General features: G+C 42.3%; 1 protein-coding gene across 5 annotated transcripts in view; it reads left to right on the top strand.

Annotated features, from left to right (window-relative positions):
• Window positions 1–2,880: 2,880 nt before the first annotated feature.
• LOC121591332 overlaps window positions 2,881–25,927 on the top strand; it is a 136,791-nt gene continuing 113,744 nt past the window's right edge. For 3 of the 5 annotated variants that reach the window (XM_041911712.1, XM_041911710.1, XM_041911707.1), the window contains exons 1-2: window positions 2,881–3,164; window positions 19,548–20,054. In XM_041911712.1, coding sequence (XP_041767646.1) covers window positions 19,967–20,054 — 88 coding nt within the window. In that variant the 5' untranslated portion in view covers window positions 2,881–3,164; window positions 19,548–19,966. The remainder of the gene's footprint in view (window positions 3,165–19,547; window positions 20,055–25,927) is intronic. The other 2 variants (XM_041911708.1, XM_041911709.1) reach the window with 2 other exon arrangements.

The following is a 25,927-nucleotide window of genomic DNA, read 5'->3' as shown; positions in this document are numbered from 1 at the left end:
TCGTCGAAGTATAATAGAACGGAAAGCTGAACGGTCTTTCGAAACATTCCAGCGCACTAATCTGCTTCAGTCGGGAGTTCTACCAATTAAACTGTAAGAAAGTATAATGGAAAAGAAAGGTAGGTACGTTTGTGTGGTTTCCATTTGCGAGGACGATTTACTGCACCGAACGATGTTTAAATTCAATTAAACACTCAAGAGCCGAACATCCCGGCAGTCGAAGAACCGAATAACAGCAGAACGGCTTTGCGCTCACGAGTTTCACCGATGGCAGAATTGGACCGTTTCCAAATATCCCTCCCCCAAAGGGCTAAAGACCAGCTGTAACCGACCAGTCTGTTCGGCAGTCTTGTGCGGTGTTCGAATTAATCCCATAAATATTCATTACTTTGCTCGATTCATTTGTTAAAAGCAAAGTGCTCTGTGTGTGTATGTTCGAAGGTATGTCGTTGGGGCAAGAGGAAGGACGATTCGATTTTCAACTTCTCAACCCCAACCCCAAATCGATGGACGGACGATGGCGACAGTGAGCAGGTTTCACCTGTACCTAGGGGAGACGGGGGACAAAGCTGGAACCGTCGTAAGTACCCCAGACAGGGTTCCGCTCCAACTCTAGGCCGCTTCACTCAATTTCGATTATTGAGGTTAGTTTCCGTTCGATAAAGCCCGTCGTTCGTCGATTTGGTACACCAGCGGGAGCGGGAGGACACGTTTCCGTTACGCAAAACGGGTTAACCATAATGGGCATTACACTTCAACGCGCTGTTCCCTTTCCTATTGCGCTACACCATCCGGCACAGAGCACCACAGTGAATGGATGGAGAGGTAAAATGGTGGAAACGGAAGTCAGAACCTTCTCCATCTTTATCGCTCACCGTGGCAATGACGGCACAAACCGCTACAATTGAAGTGGCATTGCAATGGGGCCAAGATAAAGCGTCCAAAGTATGGGTTTTGTAGGTGTAGCCGGCGCTGGGGCCATGCCGTTTGCGTCCTTTCCCTTCCTATTGGCGGTAAAGGGTTTTCCCACACACACACACATACACACACACATCGAAACAGCACAGGAACGGGAGGGAAAAGCCTGTTGTTGCAAAGTTATTCTTTTGTTACGCTCGAAAGCCTTCACTAGAGCCGTGTGACGCTCGGTGGGGCACGTGTACTCGTTTACGATCGACTGCTGGCGGTGATGGTTCTGGTCCTTGTTGACTTCCTCTCGTGGTGCGGGATCGTTGACCGTTTCGCTGTGAAGTGGCGACCCCGCCGACTGTACACACCCCGTCTTGCCTCTGCCTTTGCGCAGCGGCGGCAGCTTAACCTCACCGTCCCCCACAAGCGGTGCTGGTGCGGCACGTCACCCTTTGTAAATTGTACTCCACGCGACTCTTCAAACTCGTCGACGCGCGTACGGGTAGTGGTAGAGTAGGCTTTGGTTTTTGCGTTCGCCGACTGTGTCGTTCGCTGTGCCGTCTGCTGCACTTCTCTGTTCACTGAACCGTTTTGTCTCGGGATTTTACGTTGCGACCCTGTGTTGTGTGTGGTTGGGTTGGGCTGTGGGACGGCTTACAGGATGGGATTGCGGGCGGGTCTGTTATTTACCCATCGCCCGCCGTTGAGCGGTTTACCACGAGCGACGAACGAAACGAGGGCACGACAGAGCGGAGCGGGTGGAGAAAATCTTTGCATGAATGTAAAAACGAATCGATATTCTCGCGTGCGTTTTCCCTGCTTTTTTACCGCCCCTCCGTCCCGATGTGTTTTTCAAACATTTCAAGAGGGTCACACCGCTTGGTATCTCGGCAGGCGGGTGGGGAAAAAACAGTGGCGGAGGTCACGCAAAAGGACGATCATAAAATGAGTGAAAGGAAAAGAAATAGAAGACAAGAGAGCGACAGAGATAGAGCGATAAATGAGTGTGTGTGTGTGTGTGTGTGTGTGTGTGTGTGTGTGTGTGTGTGTGTGTGTGTGTGTGTGTTTGGGCAGGAGTAGGAGGAGAATAAAATGGCAGTCAGTTGGGACAGGAATGGGAAGGGAAGCGGTAAAAATCGAAGCGAGATTGGTACGAGGAAATGACGAGTTTTTCCTGCCGCCCTGCCGCTCACTCCCTTTTCCACGTGTGCGTAAAGCTCACCACCACCAAAACCGAACGATGGAAGCGTGTGCTGTGGAGCTCGGTTTCGATAGCTACCATTGGCGACCACCCGTTTTTTTCACCCGTACTCCTTGCGCTACTTCCACGGCAGCCATGAATATCCATCCCCCAAGAAGGCAAACACTGGATCGCCTGTGCCTCAATGGCACAAACACATGGAAATGGTAAAGGAAAGCAAAGCAAAAAAAGAAAAGCTCTATACTACACTGGCTCCGTTCCGTGTGTTGGTGAGGTCAAATTGTGTTGTTTGGTCGAGTCGGGTGCGCGCTGTTGGGAAAAACAAAAACACCACCCGTGTGCTGGCCAAACTGACGGCTTCGCTATTAGGGCTCCTCGCCAATGTGCGCCCGGTTTGGCGTGAGCGTGCTATTGCCTACCGTACAGGGGCGCATGTGCGTGTTTTCCCTCAACGCACAACAACCACACTGCTACCACCAATACACGGGGAACGAATTTACTCTCACGCGTTAGTCGTTGCTGGGGGTAAAACATGACGGAGCACGCCATCCAAGTCAGCGGGTGCAAATATAAACAATCCGCTCCTGGAGCGTTGCACTCACGGCACTCCGCTCGCTCGGAGAGCAGGAGTAGCGCTCTCCTGTTTTTCCTGCACTCCACAAGCACTCACTCGTAGTTGCCGTGCTGATGCGGGGCGGGAGAAAGTGAGTTTTCACCTGTGAGCGAAGTTTTCCGGCCCGCTTTTAAGCAATTTGGGATCCTTTTCGCCATTTTCCATCAGTTGGAGTTCATCTTTCGTGGCGTACGCAGGACGGCCCGCTCGTTGCGTTCGAATTGTGCGAATAACACTCCCGGTCGTGCAGTGCTTAAGGGTGTGTGTGTGTGTGTGTACGTACGTGTGTGTGTGTTTGTATCTGTATCGAATCATTTCTATTCCTGTGTACGAGCGTGCGGTCTAAGGCATTTGGTGGCCAGTGCCATTAACCAGTCACCATGGCCGAAGGATAGTGCCGCTTATCGGTTCATCAGCACGGGTTGCACGGGTGCGTGTTTGGTGAGTTGGTTTATGTGTGTCCGCGCGTGTGTGTGTGTTGTAATAGAAGGAAGTGGTACTGCGGCAGCTGATGGTGGTGGTGATGTTTCCGAGTGACGGAATTCTTAATGCGAGCCAACCGGAAGCAAGGGAAAGCAGAAAATGAAACAAAATTAAGGCTAGCTAATTATTTACACCGCGTCATTCCGCACCGAGCGCCGCACTATCACTTTATGGCGTAGCAGTAATAGGGAGGCAATAATTACGAAGTGGCCCTGCAAAAGTAGGGTTCGGCCAGCGTCACAAAAAAGAAATATGGGTAGCAAGTACGAAGAATCATCATCGTATCTGTGAGCGCGCAGTGATCTGTGTGTGTGTGTGTGTGTGTGTGTATGTGTCGATTGTGAATGATGATGGAACGGAAGCTGAAGGCATGAATTATCTCAGCACACTTTTTTGGGGTATGCTTGACAGTGTCCGTTGTGTCTGTGCGTGCAAGTGTACGAGCTCGTGGTGTGATGGCGACCACAGCAGACGAAGGATGCAATGCAGGCAAAGTTATCCCGTGGTGTACATAAAGCACGGTCGCTACCGAAGCGAACCCGAAAAAGGCATTGAAATTAAGTACCCCCAGGCGGTAGTGGATACGCGGCCGCTCGTTCTGTGCTCCGATCGAACCGGTTTCAGCACTCAGTGGTTTAATAATAGTTTGTTAGTTTGTGTGCCCGTAGGCGTGATTAACGAAGGGAGTCTCGGACGTACTTTATTCGATTGCCGGCATCACTTTCGGCCTACGCGCACACTACCGCCGTATGAAGCTACCGAATATCCTCCACCTGTGTGCATGTAGAGCGTGTAGTAGGTAGGTGTCCTGCTGCGTTTCCCATCTAGCGGCAGCATACTTCCATTGCGTGTTAACACACACATTTGTGTTCGTGTGTTTCTATTTTTTGTGTGTGGTTTTTATATGCCATGGCATGTCGTTTCTACTGCTGCCGATGCCTGCGCACTCCATCGAACGAATGGCTGCAAACGGCCTGGCGTCTGCCATCACTATACTATCGGCTGGCTTCTCAACCTACACGCGAAGCGCGTGTCTGAAAGACTGCCTAGGTTGTCACGCCGTGCTAGCCTGGTGTGCGGGGCGCTTTGTTACGTTGCGTGCCTTTGCATCGTGCCTGTGCCAGTGGAATTAGTGTCGGAAAGGGAGAGAAGGGAGCGAGGGAAGCCTGATTCACGTTGTGTTCTATGAGGTGTTTCCTCTGTTGCCGCTCCTGCACTGCGAATGTCCAAGGCGGTGGCAACATGGCACATCAAAAAAAGAGGATACTATAAAACGATATTGCCATTGCTCAGGTATCGTATTTCCCGTCACTACCAGACGAGTACGAAAGCAGCATGATGGTCGGGCGGTGGAAAAGACTGAAATGGAGCAATAATGGATGTGTGTGTGTTTTTTTTTTCATCACGGCTAGTAAATGGCGTGTGGCCTGTGTGTACGGCTAGCTCACTGAAAAAAGCCCTCCCGTGGTGGGGGTAGTGGTGGCAATGCACGGGCAAATTATCCGGGCGTGTTTCCCTCCACTCGACGTGCCATTTGAGCCAAATTAAAGAAGCACTAGCACACGGGAGAGATAGTTAGAAAACGTCGGATGTAATTACTGTAACAGTTTCCATAAAGTGGGCCCACCGTAATTGGAAGTGTTGTGTAGTACCTGAACGCACCCGCGGCAGTGCTAGTGCTTCCGCCCAGTGCCCCGCCGTACGCCGTCGTCGCTCATGTCCGACAATGCACAAGGATACTCTCATAGCTAATGGAAAACCGAAACAAAAGAGGGGAAAAATACATTCCGATGGAATTAACATCATGTCACGCTGGTACTCATCGCTGCTCAAGCTGCAAACGCATTCCAGCGTGAGTAGAGAACGGTCGAATCGCTCGTCCAAGTCAGCTCCTTTCTAAAACAGGTAAGCAGCAAACAAATTCCCACCGTGTATGCACCAGGAAGCTTCTTACGTGTTCTGCAGCAATTCTTTTAAAATTTTACTAATAAAAAAATCCCTTAATGCTGCTGTGCTCTTTGTAGCGAATTAATGATATTACCAGAGGCAGCAGTATTGCGCATAGTGGCCGACGTTTATTGCCCGCTGCTATGCTGTTTTTTCCCCCATCAACACCAAACCGTTGAGAAACGTAGTTAACAGCTTCAATTAAAAATGTCCTTTGTCGAGGCAGTTGAAAGCGTGGCGAAAAAGATTGGATACCCCGGTACGAGGGGAAGTTGGTGCAGTTGCGGAGTATGCTTTTGAATTTACTGATGCCTTGCTACGTAATTATTTCACACTGCGACTTTGTCGAGTTTGCAAAGCTCGCTGAATGACTTAAGCGTTATTTATTGTGGCTTGTGTTCAAATTATAAAAAGCATATCGTACCGATTATAGTATTTGAAGAAAATCTTTGCTTGTTGCTACAATGGTTTTTGTCAGTTATATGCAAAATAATATCCACCGTCTCTAGAAGGTGGTCGATGTACTAGAAAGTTAGAGTTAAACATTCTGGGTTAGAACATTAAGTTTTAAATTGATGTTTTTTTTCAGTTATTAGTAAATTGAACAATGAATAACATGTAAATGCATAATTTTACATAATTACATAATTTTAAAAAATTGCAAAAATTAATCATGTTGTATTTCTTGGCTGTTTAAGAAGAGGAGACGCAAAGCTTTTTCGGATGTTTCTACTTCAATGCGTGCAGACGCATGATTTATAATTTTAGATAACATTTGATAACATGCGACATTTGTTGAGTTTTTCCTTTTTTCTTTTGTTCTCTCTTTTCAAGGTTCTATTTCTGCATAACAACTATATAGGCTTCTCTTATGTTATTGTGTGCGCTTCCGTGGTATACTCGACTCGTACGACTTAACAACGCAATAGTAAGGATTCCGGATAGTTGGATGCAGCATGTTCGCGTAGGACGTTACGCCAAGTAGAAGAAGAAATAATTTGAATGAAGTTGAGTTTCGCAGCTTGTATATATGAATAGCGAGTATTACTGCCGTAATGTTGAATTTCTGCGTAATTCAGTCGTCAGAATGTGAATGTTTTTGATTGATGGAAATACTTAATATAGAACTGTGTAGTGAAAGCAACAAACTTGGAGCTGGAGGTGTACTTGATTTGGAGTTCTTATTTCACTCAGCTAGATAGATCAATTTTGGCCTTTGTTTGATGCATTTTTAACATGAAATTGATTATGGTTGCTATTTCTTGTGAAAACAATACGAGTGGTCAAAAGTATCCCGGGGAAACAAATCAGAATGGCTTATTTGACAGGGCTTTTTTAAAACTATATCCACTATAGCAAAATTCATGTTTTCTTTACCTTGAATTTAAGTAAGTGTAAACAATGAACCTTTACTTTGAATTCGAGTAAACATTCATAATTTTTATTCATTAACAGAGTTAACTTGAGATTACTTTTGACATTATAAGGATTCTAAAGTAATGTTGACACATTCAGTAATATAATGGACATTTTTGACCGCTACGTACCGCTACCCTTTGTAAAAGTTAAGAGAATGTTTCATACCACGCAGACGGATAAGCAAGTTCTTGCTACGGGAGCACGGTCTACTTGAGGCTTGAACACATCATAGACATGCTGCTAGTCGTGCATGTTCACGATGGTATTACCATCACTGTAGGTACGTTTTTTGTTAATCGTTTATCTAAATCCCCATATATAATGGTGGCCAAAATCCTAGCCATAATCCTTAACTTGTCTGTTTTGTATTTTCTTATTAAAAACAATCCTAATGAAAAAATGAATGACTGGTGAGCTGGTTATTCGGCTGCATGTTGCTAATAAGTCTCATTAAAGAGTAATAAGTGTATAGGGCTTTGTCCTTTCTAAAGAAGAACAAAAAGTAAATGCAAAAAAAAACAATCAAGTGAAGAAATTTTGTAAACGATATTACCATTTATTCAATTATACGATATAATTTGGATCTCAAAAAAAAAAAAAAACAAAAGTAATAAAATTATTTATCTAGAAACCGTGAGGCATGGCGAAAGTTGCATTCATAATATAAATTGCACCACTGCATTGCTTTGCATGTTTGATAGTGTGATTTCATTCCGCTTGCCAAGTTCACTGTTTAAACATTCTGCCCGAAGTTTTCCTAGTGCACGGTTTGTCGGTTTAATCAGGCTCACAAACACACGGGACGGACTCATTTCACCGATGACTTTATTGGTTATGTGCATTTTGCTGGAAATTGCACTCCGGTTGAGCATTAAGTAGACGATATGCACATAAACAGCTCTTGCTGAGTTTCATCAAGTTATGGGTTTATGATACAGTCGAGCAACTTGGTACAGTTAGTTGCCTACCTCGAGCAAGCTTTGCAGTCGTCCTTTTCACCCAGAAGTTGGTATAATTTGAGCTTCCGCTTGGGCAAGTTCACCTTCTACGAACTATTCCATTAGCCGAGAATGTGTGCCGCTGCCAGTGGTTACGAAAAGAAACTCGCTGGCTTGAAGTGGATAAGAAACTGCCCCCTCGGAAAACCGAGCGTAAGATGGAAGTTGTGCTAAGCTGGCATTAGAGGCACACCTCAAAGAGACGCAAAACAACCGGAGTGGACCAGGTTTCCAGGCATGGCTTAAAACCAACATGCCTTGCCGCTGTATGTTTACTGTGCGCTAGGGTTGTGAGGGTGTGGAGTGAGAGAGTGAGCACCGACGTCTGAGCCGAAACGAACGTCCTAAATTATAAATACACTAATCTTATCGGGAAGTTTGGCCGAGCCTTAATCCTGCATGGAAGGAAAGGTTTGCCGGTTCCGGAATGGACTACCGTTACTTCTGCTACTCTAGTGATGCCCCGTGCCGTACTGGCCAGGCTGTGATGGCGGTGATGTGGTTTGGTTGAGGGAAAAAGTTTTCCATTTTCTCAGTTCTCGGCCCCGGTCACAACACTGATGCTTTTTGGAATTATTTTTTTGAAATGTCTGGCTGGATGTACATTCACATGAGTGCAGAATGAGGTGTTTGAGTATGCGAAAAAGAAAATGAAGAAAAAAGGCCAATGAAATATTCATCCTAAGGACACGGAGCGTAAGGGTAGGAGCGAGACGAGCGAGTAGGTGAGAAGGACCCAATAAACAAATGATATAGCACGAGCACTATCGTGGGAGGTGTTGGAATGCAGCTAATGGGCAGGACGATTAGTGTATCCTTGTTTATTTTTAGGCCAGTGTTGATGGGGAAGCGAAAACTTACAACAGTGTGGAATTAGAGTAAGGGTTTGACAGGTATTACGGATATTTATCGGTTAGAAGTGTTTGTAGAGAAATGTAATCTTCACGCCTGGAAGGTTGGCCCTTTCACGCTGGGCTAACATATTTGTTAGCGAGTTATGTTTTCGTGTTAAAATATATTGTTTTGTTCATTATGAGCTTCAACAGATATGGTTGAAGACTTTGTGTAATATGAATGATTTTCAGTATTAATAAATTAATAAAAAATCAGTAAATTATAAATTATGGTGAGTTTTTCATTAATTAACAATTGGATTAACAATCGTTGAGCTTTACTTTATATTTTTTAAATTAAAAAGTGTAGCAAGATTTGCTGGATCAATAACGTAAAGCTTAATTATGCTTGTTTGACACTCTCCGCCTTTTTGTAATAACTTAACAACATGTTCTTCATAGGTTCAAGCCTCATATAGCAGATAAAATAATTAGAGAGAAATAGAAATAGGGAAAGGACAAAACATACATCGTCACAATTTAATTTCTTCGACCACTCTGGCCATTTTGAGGCAAGTTAGCTTTATTAGTCAAACCGAATCCAAACGCCGCGTGACGACATGGTGTGGTAAAAGTTCTTGCGCTAGAGTGGCCATTAAACACATTCGTTTGCTATTTGCCAAACGCCCTACCGGCAGATGCGTTCCGACAAATTGGACGGAATAGTTTTTCAATGTATCATCGTACTGGTGACAAAAGAAGGCGAAGGGACATTAAATGACGGACGCACACTCACACAATTCTACACTCATACATTGTCCGGCTGGTGGCTGGCTGGGCTGCAGTGTACCAGCCAGCAGGGTTCTTATCGATAACTCAGTGCAATTTATTTGGAAAACTTTCTCTAATGTTACTGCTGTTTTAAAATAGTTTCGTTAGTGTTGGTCTGTGGGTGAGCGCTTGAGAGTGTCGGTCATGGTACGGGAAAGGAAGAGAAATTGGGGTCGAGTGTAGTTAGTTAGCTGTAGTCAGACATTAAGCTGCGTCGTAAAAATGGGAAGGAAACATTTCAGCTCATTAAACTGCTGTACTTTGTTTGATGAGCAACAAAAAGGGTGTTGTAGTTAGGTAAAAAGTAATCAAAAGAGAGAGAGAGAGAGAGAGAGAGAGAGAGAGAGAGAGAGAGAGAGAGACGCATGGGTAATAGAGTGTTTCTGTAGTACACTGGTTATGCATGCGTTGATTAAACAGTAAGTTTGTGTTGTGCAATTTACTCAGAACTGTACGCGTACTTGTTTGTGTTATTAAAGGTCGAATCAGCCGACACTTACCTCTGCCGAATGTAGCAAGGATTTGCAGATGAAAAATCTTCATCGTGTCCTGACAATGTCGTAGCGGTGGCATGCAAACTAAACCGAAATCATCGTAAACAGTGGGATAAAAAAACACTGAAAGTATTTTTTTACTGTGCTGAATTTTCAGAAAGCACCGCAACGTAAACCGAAATGAAAGGAACGCTGGTCAGGACAATGGTCCATATAGGTTGGTGCACTGTGCTTTCATTCCATTGCCGTACCATTACCGACGCCCCAGACGCATTCAACACATTCGTTCTGATTTTGGGCGGTTTACCAATGGCTTAAAGCGAGCCGAACATGGACACAACACGTAAGAAACGGTGGAGGAACCGGGCCCAATCTGTCGACCCGGCTGCCGTGTCGTGATGCTGTCTTCGGGATCACCCCTGGGGCCGCTCGATGGTATTTTCCATCGGCATTTGTAATGTATTCAAACGATAATGGAAAGTTATAATGCGATTAAAAAAGTTTACCACGTTCCCATTACCGACGGTGGTGCGCACCTATGGCAGGGCAGCATCCCCTAGCTGCGGGTAACTTTTCGAGTCTTGGGCGGGGATGGTGTGAATGGTGCTGTTGTTTGGTGGTTTGGTCAGCCTACGGTCAGTGTACTTTGGGGAGAGGTTTTTTTTCGTTGGATTTGTTTGGTTGGATCGTTACTCATGTGCCATGCCCTCTGTTGGTGGTTTGAGTCAATCCCCTTCGGCCAGCTACTTGTCGAACCGTTGGCCGGAAACAACGGCAGCATGTCTGACTTTCGGATTTGGGTTGTTTTACGGCACTGATTGCGAAGGACATTAATACTGCTTAAGAACTACTGCTTGTCCGGAGGTGCGATTGAGTGGGGGAGGGAGTCCCAGAAAGTCCTTACAACCTTGCTTGTTAATTGGAAATAAATTTGTCGTCACGAGACAAACGACCGGCTTAACAGGTTTGCACCACAGGTTGTGAGGTGTAGGTGTAGGCGAGATTTTCCGGACTTTGTTGTTTTTCCTTTCTCACACTGGCTACGATGATTGCTCACACTTTTGCTGCCGTCCCAGAAACGTCAATGAGGGGCTGAAGTTTCGTGGAGCCGTGGGCTGTTTGGTGGAAAATAGGCACACGTGCGTACGGCCACCAACTTTTCCCCATCAACCACCGTGCGACAATGGAAAACTGTTTTCTTTCCCGCTAGCTTGTCTGCTTCAGCAGCCATGCTGATATTTTGTTTTCTCGGAGGTGGTAACAACACAGCGAACACATTGGCCCCTCCATCGGTTGTGTTGTTGTTTCCCTCAAAACGCCCCAACATTATATGCCTTTGCTTTATTATGCACCCCCATCCGATCAACCCAATAACCGAGCCACTCACTTATACATACACACACGCGCATTCACGTGAACACAGATTTGTATTGGTCGCGTGCAACGAGCTGCCAAAAGCCCGTTTTCCCTGTCTGTCGTTCCTTTTCTTTACACATTACCTCACCATGACGCTAATGATTCTACGCGGAATGAGAAGTGAGCAGCAATATGTGTTTAGGTGTATGTGTGAGCGGGGAGGGGGTGTTGCAAGCCTGCTTGTTATCCAGCACACCTATCCAGAACCTCGGCCAGTCAGTTTCGGCACTCCCTGGGGGGAAATTTCCGTTTCCGCGCGCGTGACGCTACAGCTGGCGCAAAACTTTAACCACGGGGTCGACGGGACTCGATAGATAGGCACGGGGCGTCAGCTGTCGTGCAAATGTGTTGCGAGTGAGCGAGCGTCTGGGGTTTTCGGAAAGTTTTACCATCTTGAGCAGCAAATAATGTATTCGCGCTCGCGCCTACCTATTCCACAACCACTGGGCGGAACTCGCGCTGCGAGGAGGCGGTGGAATGAAGGTGGAAATGGTCATCCATGGGTGGAGATGATCCGTGTCCGTGGAAGGTACGAATATATATAAAAAAATGCAGAGTGTATCGCTTGAAAACGGCGGGACAAGTTTGTGAGAAAATTCGGTAGTTCCGGGCTGTTCGGTCTCACCAACCCCGTCCGACCGGTTGGGTGGAAATTGTTGATTGATGTGTTAATTTTGCCCTTCGGCCAGCGGGGCCATTTGGGTAATATGATTTGTGTGTTGCGTGCGAAAGCGCCTGCACGGGTGCTTCGAACGGAAACTGTATTATAGCTTTCCGAGGGCATAGGTATGTTTGCCAGGAAGGATATTGGAACACACTGTAGACGAGGTGTGCATGAGGGATGAAGCGCCACAAATAACATGTTTCATAAAATGAGTTTCTGATTTAAAGCGCAAACACCTTCGCCATGAACCGTGAAATGCGATGGCTTTATCAAAGTATGATCATTTTGGAGGCTTTATTATATGCTGATATTAAACTACTACTTGTAACGAAAAATTCCCGCACTGTATTCCAATGCTTTAGACAATGACAGATGTTTCGATTACTTATATTAATATGTTTGTTGTGACAACTGCGTTTGTAAACGTGTGCGAGATCCCACAACTTCTCGTCATTGTGCGAATTTATATGGTTCTGCGAGCAACAGATGACGACGTTGGGCTACTGTGCCGTCTATTAGCAACAGCGGTTGCGATGGCGGTAAAATACAGTAAAATAATTACATTTTTCTCCTTTTTATTTTGTATTTTGCAAATTTCATTTCGTCATTTTCGTCAATTCGTACAACTGAATACCATGCCCGTCATGAGTTCAAGCCTCATATGGATCGTCTTTTCGTAACCGTGACTTTCTGGGTGTGTGGTACTTATTAAGCTTCGAATGTCTTTACATGTCGGCATGTCCGCGTAGGACGTTACGCCAGATAGAAGAAGAACATTATATATATATATATATATATATATATATATATATATATATATATATATATATATTTATATATATATATATATATATATATATATATATATATATATATATATATATATATATATATATATATATATATATATATATATATATATATATATTGAACTACCTTAAAGGGTAGATCACCTGGTGTACATCATCCTTGCGTTTTTGTTAAAAGCATTGTTGGTAATATAACGAAAGACGAGTATTGAACCACAATAAGATAAAATCCAAGACATACTCCCTCGCCTTTTCGTCCAGAGTCGTCTGGAGTCGTCTGGAGTCGTCTAGAATCGTCTTGAGTCGTCCGGAATCGGTTGGAGTCAGAGTCGGCCTTCGAAATAAAGGCCTGTTTACACAGTGCACTCCTGCTGACTCCAGACGACTCCGACTCCACACGACTCCGGGCGATTGCCGATGACTCCGAATGATTCCGAACGACTCCGATTCTTGGCGCAACTAGTAAGTTTGGATTTTGCCGGAATCGGAATCGGAATAACATTAGCCGGAGTCGAATCGGAGTCGTGGGTGCGCTCCAAAGTGCACATCACAAATCTACTCAAAATACTGAGATCTTAATGAACTTATAAAGTCGATAGTATATGTATGAGATCTTCGCTGAGGAACTTTGAATGGTTTACCCTAAACAGATTGTGATTGTAAATCGAATAGTTATAACTAAAAACGTCAGATAGTGTTAAACAGTTTGATTCCCAGAAGGAGACTGGGAGCTAGCTGACCGAAAAATGTGGTCGATTAGGGAGAAGTATGGTAATGTTAGCTACTCAGAATAACTGCTGATCAGCTGTTTGAGAGTAGACGCGATCGTGACAGTAGCTTTAGTTTAACTACACCAACGACCAATGGTTAACTGTTTGGTGAAAATTATGATTCGTGAAGTACGAAAAAGTCGAATGATGCTCCTCAAATAAGGTTGCCACCAGTCGTAAGAACACTTAAAATTATGACCTAAACTTTCGTTTTGGAAATTGGTGAAAAAATGCTTTTTTGAATTTGTTTGAATTAATTGCTATATATTTGCTAAAGATATCCAATCGAGCTTAACGAAATTAAAAAAAAAAATGGTTAACAAAAGTTTTTGTAGTGTGATGTAACTTACAAAAGTACTGACGTAATAGCTTGAATCGAAGTATGATAAAGAAACGTTCAACAACGTAGAATTGAATATTTTATATGAAATCTTATCGTTCAACTGTGAACATGTTTGTAAAACTTTAACTCATAAATATTTCGTCTATAAATACCACATGCTTCTTTACATGTGTTCCATGTACCTCAGTGTAAGAGAAATTAATTTAAACCATCAAATTCGCCCTCTCAATTTAAGCTACGCTATTTGTCGGGAAAACAGGAAAAAAATGTAAATATAGAACATACTTCAAGTGAGTAAAGGCATAAAATGGCACTTTAACATTGGACTTAAAGTATTGCTGCCGAGATAGATCGGAATGTCAATCCGAAAGCTAACGGGTCCAACGGCAAGCCGACCTGCTCGATGGGTATGTGCGTGCGATTTATGGTAGGAAATAATACAAAATCCTTTTTCCGCAAGAGCCGTTGTGCCGATTGTTTCCTTCTTCAATCGTATGGCTTATCGTGCTGGTTGTGCTTTCCTAAGCGGGACAGTCGCCACGCTTCAACCTTTTACACACGCATACGGGCTGACGCCCGAAGAAACCAAACGATGGTGGGCTGTTAAGTAGGATTACTGGAGACATTTTGCTCGCTCTGATGTGAAGTGTGCATGTAGCTTAGTGGCGGTAACGTGAGAGTAGCCTTGTCCAACCACCTCAAGGCCTGTGTGTTGGGATCGCTTTCGACCAGTGCCCAAGTGGAGGAAGCTTATTTGTCATCTAGCATGTCGAAAGTTTACTTGTACATGTGCTTGTGTGTGTGAGAGTGTATGAGCTCCATTAGCCGGGACGATTGCGTTGATAGGGAATTAAGTGATGTAGATGACGTGGTGGGTCGTTGGAAGATAATCAGTTCATCCAGTGGACTCTCGGCCACCGTGACGAGTTTGTTCGTTGACTTTCTTAGGAAGCGTCCGATTTGCTGTCCAACTTATTAATGTAGTTGTGGCGCTGTTGGTAGCTATATAAGTCACGTTAAACATAAAAATTATATTTGAGAGTGCCACTAACTAGCTTGTTAGTCATGCAGAGTTCACAGCTAAGTTGGTTACATTAATTGAACAAAATAAAAAGTAACGTTCCTAATTGAAATGAAACAAGCCTAGCCAAACCACGCCTGTGATTTACGAAGTTATGCTTTTTATAATGAGACCTTATCATTATACCATTGAAAGTTTAGCTTTTTAGCGTACGGTTTACCCCTTTCACAACATTCATGGAGCATACAAAAGGGTATAAATGTCTTCCTTTTTTGTTGACTGCACGCTGGAGTTGTGTAATGTTTTCTATGCGCTGGTGATTTTCAATTGCAGCAGACAGCGATTCCGTCGACTGTTTTCCATACACAGCTCACGGTGCCGCTACCGCTTTTGTCCACAAAATGGAGCTATGCCTACATTGTCAAGTGGAATTATGGCTCTCGAGCACAAAACAAGAGCCGTCAACATGCACCCACTTCATCTAGCGTTTCAGGCAGTATTTTTCGCTTCCGACGCTTGTCGCTTTACCGGATGCCAGTCAGAAGTTTCCTTTGCTCGTTCGTATTTATTTTTTGCTTCTTTCCACTCCCTCGTGTGTTCTCTTGCAAGTATCCACCGGTACATATTAGCGGGCTCGACTGTAGGCCTTCAGCAAGAGTTGCAGCTAGTAGCACATGCTTTATTCCGTCTGTTGTCTGCAGATAATTGGAGCAATATGAACTCTGGTGGCTTGCGGGCGTCGCTGGGCGAACGAGCGGACGAGAAGTGTATTTATCTCGCATCCCGTGTTATCCTGTTCGAGGGTTCACATTCGGCAGCAGTGCCTTGAATGGTGTGCAGGACATCGAACCTCTTTGCTGGCAAAAAGGGTGGAAGCGATTGTGTCTGCACCGAGGAGCGTATTTGCATGTCGTTGGCAGTGCATCGGGCGTAGGGAAAATGATGCTTGCAAGAGACAGGCAGCTTGTACTGCTTTTGTCATGCATACGAGGCAGCTTGTGGAGATACAAACACATTCAAACACACACACGCGCAATGGTATGAATGGGTACAGAAACGCGAAAGCGTCAAAGATCGAGTCTTATTTGGCGCCCTTTACTACGTGTAGCTGGCAAAAGCAGCGCAGAACTGTATCCTGGTTGATGTGGGGCACTGGGAAGGTGAGCGCGTGTGGAAGAAACATTCTATCCTGTCTACGATGCGAGGGCTGCAGGCGTTTTGCGTATGCAATCCCGTACACCTGTTACCTGTGCCGACGAGTGGTTGGGAAAACAGGTTTAGGATTTCTAACTATTCGTCTTCTAGCCGTCCCTGTTTGTGGTCGCAGATGGATATGCGGCCCAATGCGTCACAACAACAGGGACCGAAACAAAATGAGCGAGAGAAGGAGAGAGGAGAGGGAAAAAAGTGCCCTCAAATTCCGTCTACCATTCGCAGCCCCTTCATCCCCGTTTGAACTGACGCACATGAGCACGTGCTGGGAAGAAAACAAGACGCTGCTCACAACAAAGTGATAAACAAAATATTGTCCTCGGGCGCTGGAGATTGAGAAGAATTTTTGCGAACCCGTAATAGGACGCGACCGACGTTGCTATGGCGTGGGTGAAATCACTGTTTTCTTTCGATTTCCTGCTGAGCACGGCCCGGGATGTGCTTATTTTTCATTGCAGCCTTAGTAGAAGAACAGAGGATAAATTATGTATGTTGAGTACAGAGTTCCGTTTTGATTTATGTAGTATTGAAAACACAAGAAAGAAAAACGAAAACAAAAATAAATAAACCGAACATTTTAACGCATCACTGAAACGCCCGAACAGCGCGAGTAAAAGTTGTAAACATTTTACTTTAATGATGTATATTTTCTAAAACATGTTCTAAAGCAACATACTCTATATCAAGCTACTTAAATGATAACCTTAAAATGATTTAATATTTTAGTAAAATGTTTCTCATTTTTCTCATATATGTTTGGCGTGTCCATCCATCCATACAGGGTTTTACAGGTCAGAATCGAATGTCAGCAAAACAATTTCAGAAGCTCAAGATACAGTTTAGCTGTCAAAAGTTGTTGTTTCACCGCACCGATGCTATTTTAAATAGCGCAATTTGATTGCATCTTGAGCTTCTGAAATTGTTTTGCTGACATTCGATTCTGACCTGTAAAACCCTGTATGGATGACACGCCAAACATATATGAGCTGGGGCTGGTCAGGTGGTACAGTCGTCAACTCGTAGACCATGCCCGAATAGACTCGTCCCGAATAGACCATGCCCCTATACGTAGGACTGACTATCCTGCTATGGTAATAAAAAGTCACTGAAAGCCAAGCTCACTTCACTAGTGGGTACTTGGCAGGCCTTGACCGACAGCGGTTGTTGTGCCAAAGAAGAAGAAGAAGAAGAAGACATTCGATTCTGACTTGTAAAACCCTGTAAAGATTATGCTTCGATGGCCTTACTTGACGATAGAAGGTGTGTAATTTGTCAAGCCTTCGAAACTGGTTTAATAATTTGGTATACAATAATTTTATGATGTCTGAAATTTTTAAATAAAAATATAAATAAATAAATTAAAGCAGAAAGCAACTAAAACCAGTTAGATAGATCAAACTAGATAGACTTATTGTATAGAATATGTTCTAATGGTAACAGCACCGGCTGGATAATAAAGGAGAAGTAATTGCAGTCTATTATGTATTCAGAAACATTGATAGTCTTTTTCACTGTTTGCCAATACGTTACGACAAAGCACTACCGTTTGCATCGGTCCTGCTGGAAGAACGAAAAGTTAAAAAACAGGCATAAAACAGCACAGTACATGTTTCAACTGGGTAAAATAAGTCCTATTTATTTTCAATTAAACACTGACAGTAAAATGAAACATCCAATCGGCACATACTGGTACAATATGCATACCGTCCTTTGCTTATAACCCGGGGACGAATGATAAATGAGATCTTTGTATTGTATCATTCATGGAATATTATAATTAGATTCTAATTCTTATAATATTCTAAAAGAAAATAAGTGCAAAATGCTGAACAAAACTCTCGTTCACTCCATAGCAACGTTCATCGCTAAATATAAACAAAGTTCACTTTAACTGTCAAAATTTTCCCTTGGCTTTCTGTCAATTTATACTAAACGCTTTGACCTGTTCTCTTTCAAAGACCTTGCTTGCGAGGCAAAACTTGTGACACGATGTCAAAAATTGGTGCCTTCAAGACAAAAATAGGTGAGTTAGAGGCAAAATTTAGCGGCAACGACTGTAAAAATAAATACCTACTTTAAGCAAAACGGCAAAGCCGTTCCTTCTGAATAAAACAATACGTACTTTTTTATGTTTTACACAAGGGTAATTTTAGTAGCCGAACTAGTGTGACGTGTGAATCATGATGAATTCCAAGTATTATACTGCTTCCGCTTCATGGATTAAATGAAAAGAGTAACATTGCACTGCAATGTTCCACTCTTTCCGTTGCCTAAGGTTGTTCCACGAGTGGTCGTAAACTGAGCAGGCCAACTTGTTTTAGAATACTGCAAAATTTTCCACACCCGTAAGCAAACAGGCCGTATAAATGGAATAACCATCTTGCCGTTTTCCGAGTTAACCTGTGGCCTGTGCAGCCTTTGCGACAAAAGAAAGGCCCCACTCCTCTTCTTGCGAGCAACATAGCAAATAACATAGCAGTCCATCATTAATTTAATGTGCTCATTGTACGCTGCGCAGATTCCTGGTGCATATTTCTTTCCTCTAGCTTTCCTCTGTTCGTAGTAACGTTTGCGTAGGTTTGTTGTGTTGGTTTTCGCTCGCTCACGGTGTTTGTTTTCTATTCTCTTTCATTCTCTCCCCTACAGTATCGTCGAGCAAAAGAAGTCGCCCCGTTTGGACCAGATTCAACCAAGCCAGTCACAGAGTCCTTCCCAGCACCGTGATTTTCCGCCATTGGTTGTTGGTTACGAGCGAAAATAAATACGACAACAACAGTACATTTGAAGAGAGCAAAACAAAATCTCGATTACTGCTAATAGCGGATAGTACCGCCGACCTACTCGCGAGGACGAACGACCGGAGCCACGAAAAACAATGGTTTGAAGTGGGAAGTAAAAACAAAAGACCAGCACGACCCCACGCGCACAAGCGTGTCGGAACATGCAGGAAAAACGGCTAGCAAAAAGGGAAAACAGTACTAAAAGAGTACTTACAAAAACTGAATTGAACAAGAATGCAGTAAAGGGAATGAAACACAACAGCAACGAAGAAAAAAAGGCAACGTTCACGTACTGTTTCCCTTCTTTCTTTGGTCCTTTGCTTCAGATTGTTGCCTGGTTTTATCTGTCTGACGGAACAGACCACGTCGCACGAAGAACGGAACCGTTTCCTTTTGGGTTTCATTTTTTGTCTTTCCTTCGGTTATCATTTATTTGCATCAGCACACTTCTTTCCGTAGCTTTTAAAAATACAACCGTACGCAGATTTTTTGTTTCTACGTAGGAACCTAACTGAACGGAAAAGCCTGGCTGCTTATGGTGCAGCCTTCTCACACACCGAGTCAAGTGATGGCGGTGCTCGACTCAGAATAATCCTTCACGACAAATAGGCAATAACAAGCCATCACAATGACGCTAGCGTAAACAACAACAACAACCATCCCGCCCAAATGAGGACTTAGATAGGGCGGGATTACGCTAATAAACCTTCTAAGCTGGTTTTCATTAATTATCTGTTGGTAATCTAGATCTACTGTTTGTTGCTTTCATGCAATGCTAAATATGAATTTCTTTTCCCATCAAAGCGTTCCAATGATACGTGCTGTGTTGTGCAGGGAAATTAAAATCAACCGACTAAAAAACTCTCCTCAAACAATCAGCCAACCGCGTTGGCGTGGTGAAACAATTATGAACGTCTTCGTATATTGCAGAGAGACAATTGAGAAGAGTGAATATTAGTGAATAACGGTGAGTGTTAGAGTGTAGTGAATTTTCGTGCAAGGAAACGTGTCAGATTCGTGAAAAGCAGCCGTTGTGAATTTAATTGTTGTCATATACTGTGTGTTGTTTCGGTGAATTGCTGTGCATTAGTGTGCCTGTGTGTGGGATCGTGAGTACCATAAGTGAGGTCTGCGAATAGAAAAGCTGGCTAGAATTAATGTGCGTATATGCTGGTAGCAGATTATAGCAGTGCTTTTGAAGGTAAAATCCAATCCAGTTAACGATGTGGCTGTTTGGATTTATGTTGATCGCCATCGTGTGTGCCGCCAAGTGCACAGAGGCAGACATTTCGGTGGAGGCAGCATTTCAAGGTAAGTGGAGCATCACCAACGCATGAAATATTTTCTTTTAGTTTTTTATATTAAATTTTTGATGGGAATAGTTTTATTGACATCGTTATCGTAGTATGTGCATGGCATTTTTAAAATGATACATTATACATTTAAAATGATACATCATAACCATGTTCGGTAAAGGTAAAAAGTGGATAAAAAGTATTTTTTAACTAATTTTACACCCTTTTTCCTTTTACAATCGTGGGCAAAAATTTAAACCTGTCAGCTGTTTGCGTTGTATAGTAGTTGACGAGCAGCTATCAAAGTGGGTATAATATACAAAGTTGGTTTGCATCGCTTCTGCTGGGCGACATTGTGGGAGAAATCTGTCAATCCCTGTATGCAAATTTCCAAAGTGTATGCACATCAGGTGGCCTCAAAGCCTGTCTTTATAACGAAATTTAAACGTCACTTTTAGACAGGACGGCTGTAAACTGGTGCTCAAAGAGGCTTACCTCAAATACAAAACACTCTTTAAATTTTCATTCTATTTACTAATAGTTCATCAAACGAAAGAAATACTGCAAATTGTAAGCTAAATCAAATTTGAATGACTTAACCATTTTTGTTCGATACAACATCTTACACTGCTTCTAGACGACCAACTTTTGTACCGCGACAAATTTTCTGCGAGCTCTTTGTTCTAAAACAACTTCTCAGTTTTAGAACAAAATCAGAGGCAACCGTGATTGTCGTGGGTTTGTGAATTTTTCACAGAAAGGCAATGCTCTCGTTTCGCGACATTACCATCGAAGTAAGCCATACATTGGTGCTAAAACAAAAACGGTTTGACAGATAGAAAGTGTTGCCAAAAATTGTTGCGGAAGATTTTTTGGGTCGTCTAGAAGCAGTGTTAGATGAGAAAACCAATGTCTGCTACGTATGTGCTGCTATTGAAAACTATTCATTCCTACAGAAAAACGTTTCACTCGTTCTGTCAAATGCAGCTTTTTTTATTGAAAATTAGTTGTCAAACTATATGGGACGGGAAACGACCTGGTCTACATGCACTTTGATTCTAGATTCCACGACCTGATCTCTTTAATGCACCTTGGGATGAATGAAAAACACGACCTTGTTATGACATTTTTTCGAGCATGTACACCAATCAAATTCTAGCTTTGAAGTTGAAATAATCAAGGCTGAAAATTACATGCTAGTTTTGTGTGTGGTTTTTTATGGAGTGTTTGATTTCAGTTGGAGGTTGTGACATGATTTCAGCTGCCAACTGACAAACTCTATGAAAAAGCTAGCTAGTATCGTGAAAGGCCCAAATGTCATAAAATCGAAACCATAACTGGAATGATATGCGTGTTTGTACATGTTCTCAGTAACAAACATGTTTCTTGTTTTTATTCACTTAATTGTAGCATATTAATCAAAGAAAAAAAATCAAGGAATAGGAATGGTTTACTGAATACCATTCATGTATGATAAAGAAAATCTAGCATTCATTCAAGTCATTCAAGAAGTATGATAAAGAAAATCTAGCATTAAATTGATTTCAAATGGAATAGTATTTAAGCGTAGACAGCCTGGAAAGCATCGATTCAACCTAACTTCTTGTCATGATTATTGCAACTAACTTCAGATAAAAACAAAAGTACAGGCCTTTCATTCATTAAAGCTTACATTTTCTCACCATAAAATCGAATGAATTTCTAACGATTTTCAATGAGTTTTTGATCATTGTTGTTTTAGCAAACCGTAATCAAGAAAGGTAATAAAAATTAGGCTCAATATTTTAACCATGCTTCTTGGACCATAATCCTCAGTCCTATAAATAATGCAGAGAAAAATGTGCCATCGGTCGAGCCTGTGCTCCAGCCCCTGCAAGAGCACCATAATGTACACTTCGCTTTCAGTAGTGCTCTGCATCGAGATACTGAAATCCCATGTCGACACAAGCGATGCCCTCTGCGGTATGCTAAAAGCACTCGATGCAATGAAACCGTTCGACCCCTTGGCAGCCGGGAAAGGCAAATGCAATCTGGCCAAACGCCACAAATGGCAAACGGCACTCTGCTTGCCCTTTAATCGTGGTTGGACGAAGAAAATCGTTTGTTCTCTCAAAGGTTGCGGAAATTTCTTCGATGTCGCACGTTTAGTTCGGTCTTTCTCTGTGTATGCAAGTGTGTTTGCTTGCTTGGCAAGATGCTGTGAACTGCAGACCGTCTGTTCCGGGCAGCTGTCGGGTGCTGACTCGGTGCCAAGCAGTATATTGAATATTAATCGAGGGCCAATATTTATGAGAATACGCCAGCGAGCGGGGCACTGTGCTTTGGTGTACGAGTGATGATTTTAATTTCATTTTGATAGGCATGCCGCTTCGAACTGGAACGGTTATTGTTTTCCATTGCGTTGCTGCTGTGGAATGGAATAGTTTGGCTGCCAGGGCTAAAGGTTTTAGGGAATGCTCTTTATTTATATTATTTCTAGATTTGTCGGTCTGGCGTACGGCCAGACAGCTCACCTGGATCCGTTGTAGTTGTCAAACGGATAGGTGCTTTGCTGTTTGGACAATGTGGCACGATTGAAGGTCGGAAACTTTGCGCCGTAAATTTGATTACCTTGAGCCTATTTCAATCAAGCAATGGCATTGGAACATGTGTTTGTTGTGTGAAAATATATGTATGTGTGTATGCATGTATTTGCATAGATGGAATAAAAGTACAAGTCATTTAATTCAATTAAGAGTTTCAACCTATCATGAAGACCCATTTTTTTCTTAGGAAAGCAAATGAAAGGCACATTGAACTATTATTCACTAGAAATAATATGTATAATAGCAAGAGATAAAAGTGGATCCGTAGATATCCCACATTCATTATAATCATCTCAAAAGTTATTGAATGAACCCTGGAGCTGTGTAATTAAAATTCGTTTTCTTTCTTTATTCGGTCAATTGAACGTGAGGAAATTAAGCATGTATGAAGTTTCAACACATTGAAAAACTCCCCAGTACAAATAAAAACAGTATTACAAGTAACGCAAGGAAACGTGGTGCCACGGATGATCCGGACTAAAATAAGTGAAAAAAAGTTAAACAAGCACAACCAAAAAGCTCGACGAAAACCTGAATAAAACAAAAGCCTAGCTGTATAATTAATAAACGCGCGTGCGAGACTGGCACCGTGTGTTGAAGCTATTTTTGGTTTTGGCCAACAGTGTGGTCTTGTTTGTTTTGTGCTTGCACTTTTATACATTAATTGAAGTCCTTAAATGAAGCTGAATGAATGTGGAAGCTTTCTTTTATGATAATCTGAATCATCTGAACGGAGAATTTTGATTAATCAAATTAAGTGTAAAATGCTCATCTGATAAATAAGAATGGAAGAAGACAATTTTTTGTTTGCTTTTAGCAATTTTGCGAAGAATTTCAGCTATCAACTTCCTCATACCAATTGTTCACAAACGCATTACTGATGAAGTTAAGTTGCGCAACAAATTGGTATTTGTTCGACAATGAGTGTACACGATCGATAGAAAGCTGGTGTGGACCATGCCTTCAAACAACCAACCCGTATTTTGTTCGTTTCAAATGTCACCAATAGTGCAGCGATTGTGTACCGAATGTGTGTAGATCTGTCGCCATGTCAGGTGAACAGGTAATTTAGATGGCTGATTGGCAGAAAACGACATGAAATAAAAACCGAACACGGTACACCTGTAAAGGTCACATTACTGGACCAGGATGCGTGCGTAACGAGAACAAAATAATGCAGAGTAATGGGACACCTTTGGGGAAGCCTGGGACTGTGTTCGTGCGGAAGGTGGTGAAATCAATCGTATGTGAAGGAGAAATCCATTCTTCATTTACCATTGCGCATGTGGCTACCGACTGCTTCGAGCAATTCGATAGCCTTGGGTTGATGAAATGTAGTTTTCACAAGCCAAGAGAGTGGTATTTGCAGATACTTTTTCCGAGCTGCTACCAGTTAAAGAGTCTTCACGAATGTGAGCTTATAAAGTTGTCGGTTGTGTAAGAATATGTTCTTTTGCTGGGAGTGATGGAGTACTAAAGTGGAGTAGTATTAATGTTATTACACTGGATATAATAGTTTAAGAAGTGTGAAGTATTTAGATATACTTAGACAAAACCCCTCTTTAATTGGAATGTGTTTTACACAGATTCTTTGAATACTAATTCAAATTTGGAATGATATTTAAAATCGGTTGATTATAATCAAAATGGAAAAAATAATGGTTTGAGGTAACGCAGTATTTTTAAACAGTTTTTCCAAACCATAACCAATATGATTTCCCAAAGCTGATTGTTTCTAGAAACCAAACTCGGAGCCTTCGTTTGTGTTGTGCCTCCTATATCAAAGATATTAGCACAAAAAGTTGTGTTATGTGTGTTTCAGTGTTTGTGAACACATCTCTTTGTGGAGGAATTTCATTGGGCGGAAATCTCAGAGAAAAAGGTACACAGTGGCACCCGTCCCATGGGACCCGAGGGTGCTTTTCCACCCATTAAGAAATGACGAATGGCACAGTTTCGAAGAAGGCATAGACATTTACAAAGCCAAACCGGTGGCAGTGGTTGAGTTTTCGATCTGGAGCACGAAAACATGAAAATAAAATGTAAGGTCGGTGGAAAAATTAGCCACACACAACAAACCCATTTTTCTAGCGATATTGGCAATCAGCGGGTTCGCATCAAACCGCCACGTACAATACAGTGTAGGAAAATTAATCCCAAATTGGATTAGGTGAAGCGAAATTGGATTGTTGATTGAAATTATTGCGCAAGTTGAGGAATGAGTTTTTACACGCTTGAAGTTGGGACGGGAAGGTGTTGTAAAATAAATTTATGAAAATATAATAACGATTGAGCATTTATTTTTATTTCTGTCAGAAAAGTACGATTAAAAACTGCACACAGATTTATTGTATCGTTTGTTTATGTTAATATAGTTATGAAAAGAATGTTCGATTGATGTGGACATAAGAGAATTGAATTGAGAGCAAGTATAATCAATTCTAATATAATTATAATCAATTCAATATATATGCGTACATAATCAATTCTAGTATAATTCGTTCGAAAGCATTTCTAAACAACTTAACAACTATTTCGCACTTGATTTAGCTTTGTAAGCCGAGGATACAAACTTATTTGGAATGTTTATCTTTTTTAAATTTAATATATGGCAGAAGGAACTACTATTTGTATGGCAACAGGAAAGCAGAAAGGCAAAAAGAAATGAATGGATAAATTGAAAACATTGTGAAAAATATTTTCAATAAGTGTTAAACAATAGGTCGCCCGTCTGTTTTTATTTAACTTAAATTACATTACAATACACTTGACGGAGAATTGAAATTTTGCCACTCTGTGGAGCGTGCGGATCATTGTTATCATTTAGTTATTTTAATGATCAAACATATTGATATGAATATAAATAGTTTCTTAGGGTCGTACTTTTCATGCAAACTTCAAAGTAAACACAATGTCGAACAGTTTTTTCTTCTTTAAAACAAACAATCAAATAGTTAAATATGCAAAGCCATCATTACCTAACTGAACAATTAACTCTTCAATATAAAGTATGATGCAAACGAAGCTATGTTCGTTTCCTCTCATGTGCGTTGTAATATGTAATTGGTGACAAGAGCTGCAGTAATTGTTTCTGCTCATAGAACATCTTCATCGCTGCACCCAAGAACACATACACTGGCCATACACTTGACGAAAGCAAACATTCGCTACCTCGTGCTACACGATGCCTATTACATAACTGCGTCGAGAATAGGTGATACCTGTATGTTCGGAGTTGGAATGGATTCACCTCATTTCATTCTCTTTCAGCCTGCAAGCTTAAAGCACAACAGAAAACCCTCTC

This window comes from Anopheles merus, chromosome 2L (assembly GCF_017562075.2).
Source record: "Anopheles merus strain MAF chromosome 2L, AmerM5.1, whole genome shotgun sequence".
Taxonomy (NCBI): domain Eukaryota; kingdom Metazoa; phylum Arthropoda; class Insecta; order Diptera; family Culicidae; genus Anopheles; species Anopheles merus.
Note: the sequence above shows the minus strand (reverse complement) of the source record. Positions and strands in the feature narration are given on the sequence as shown.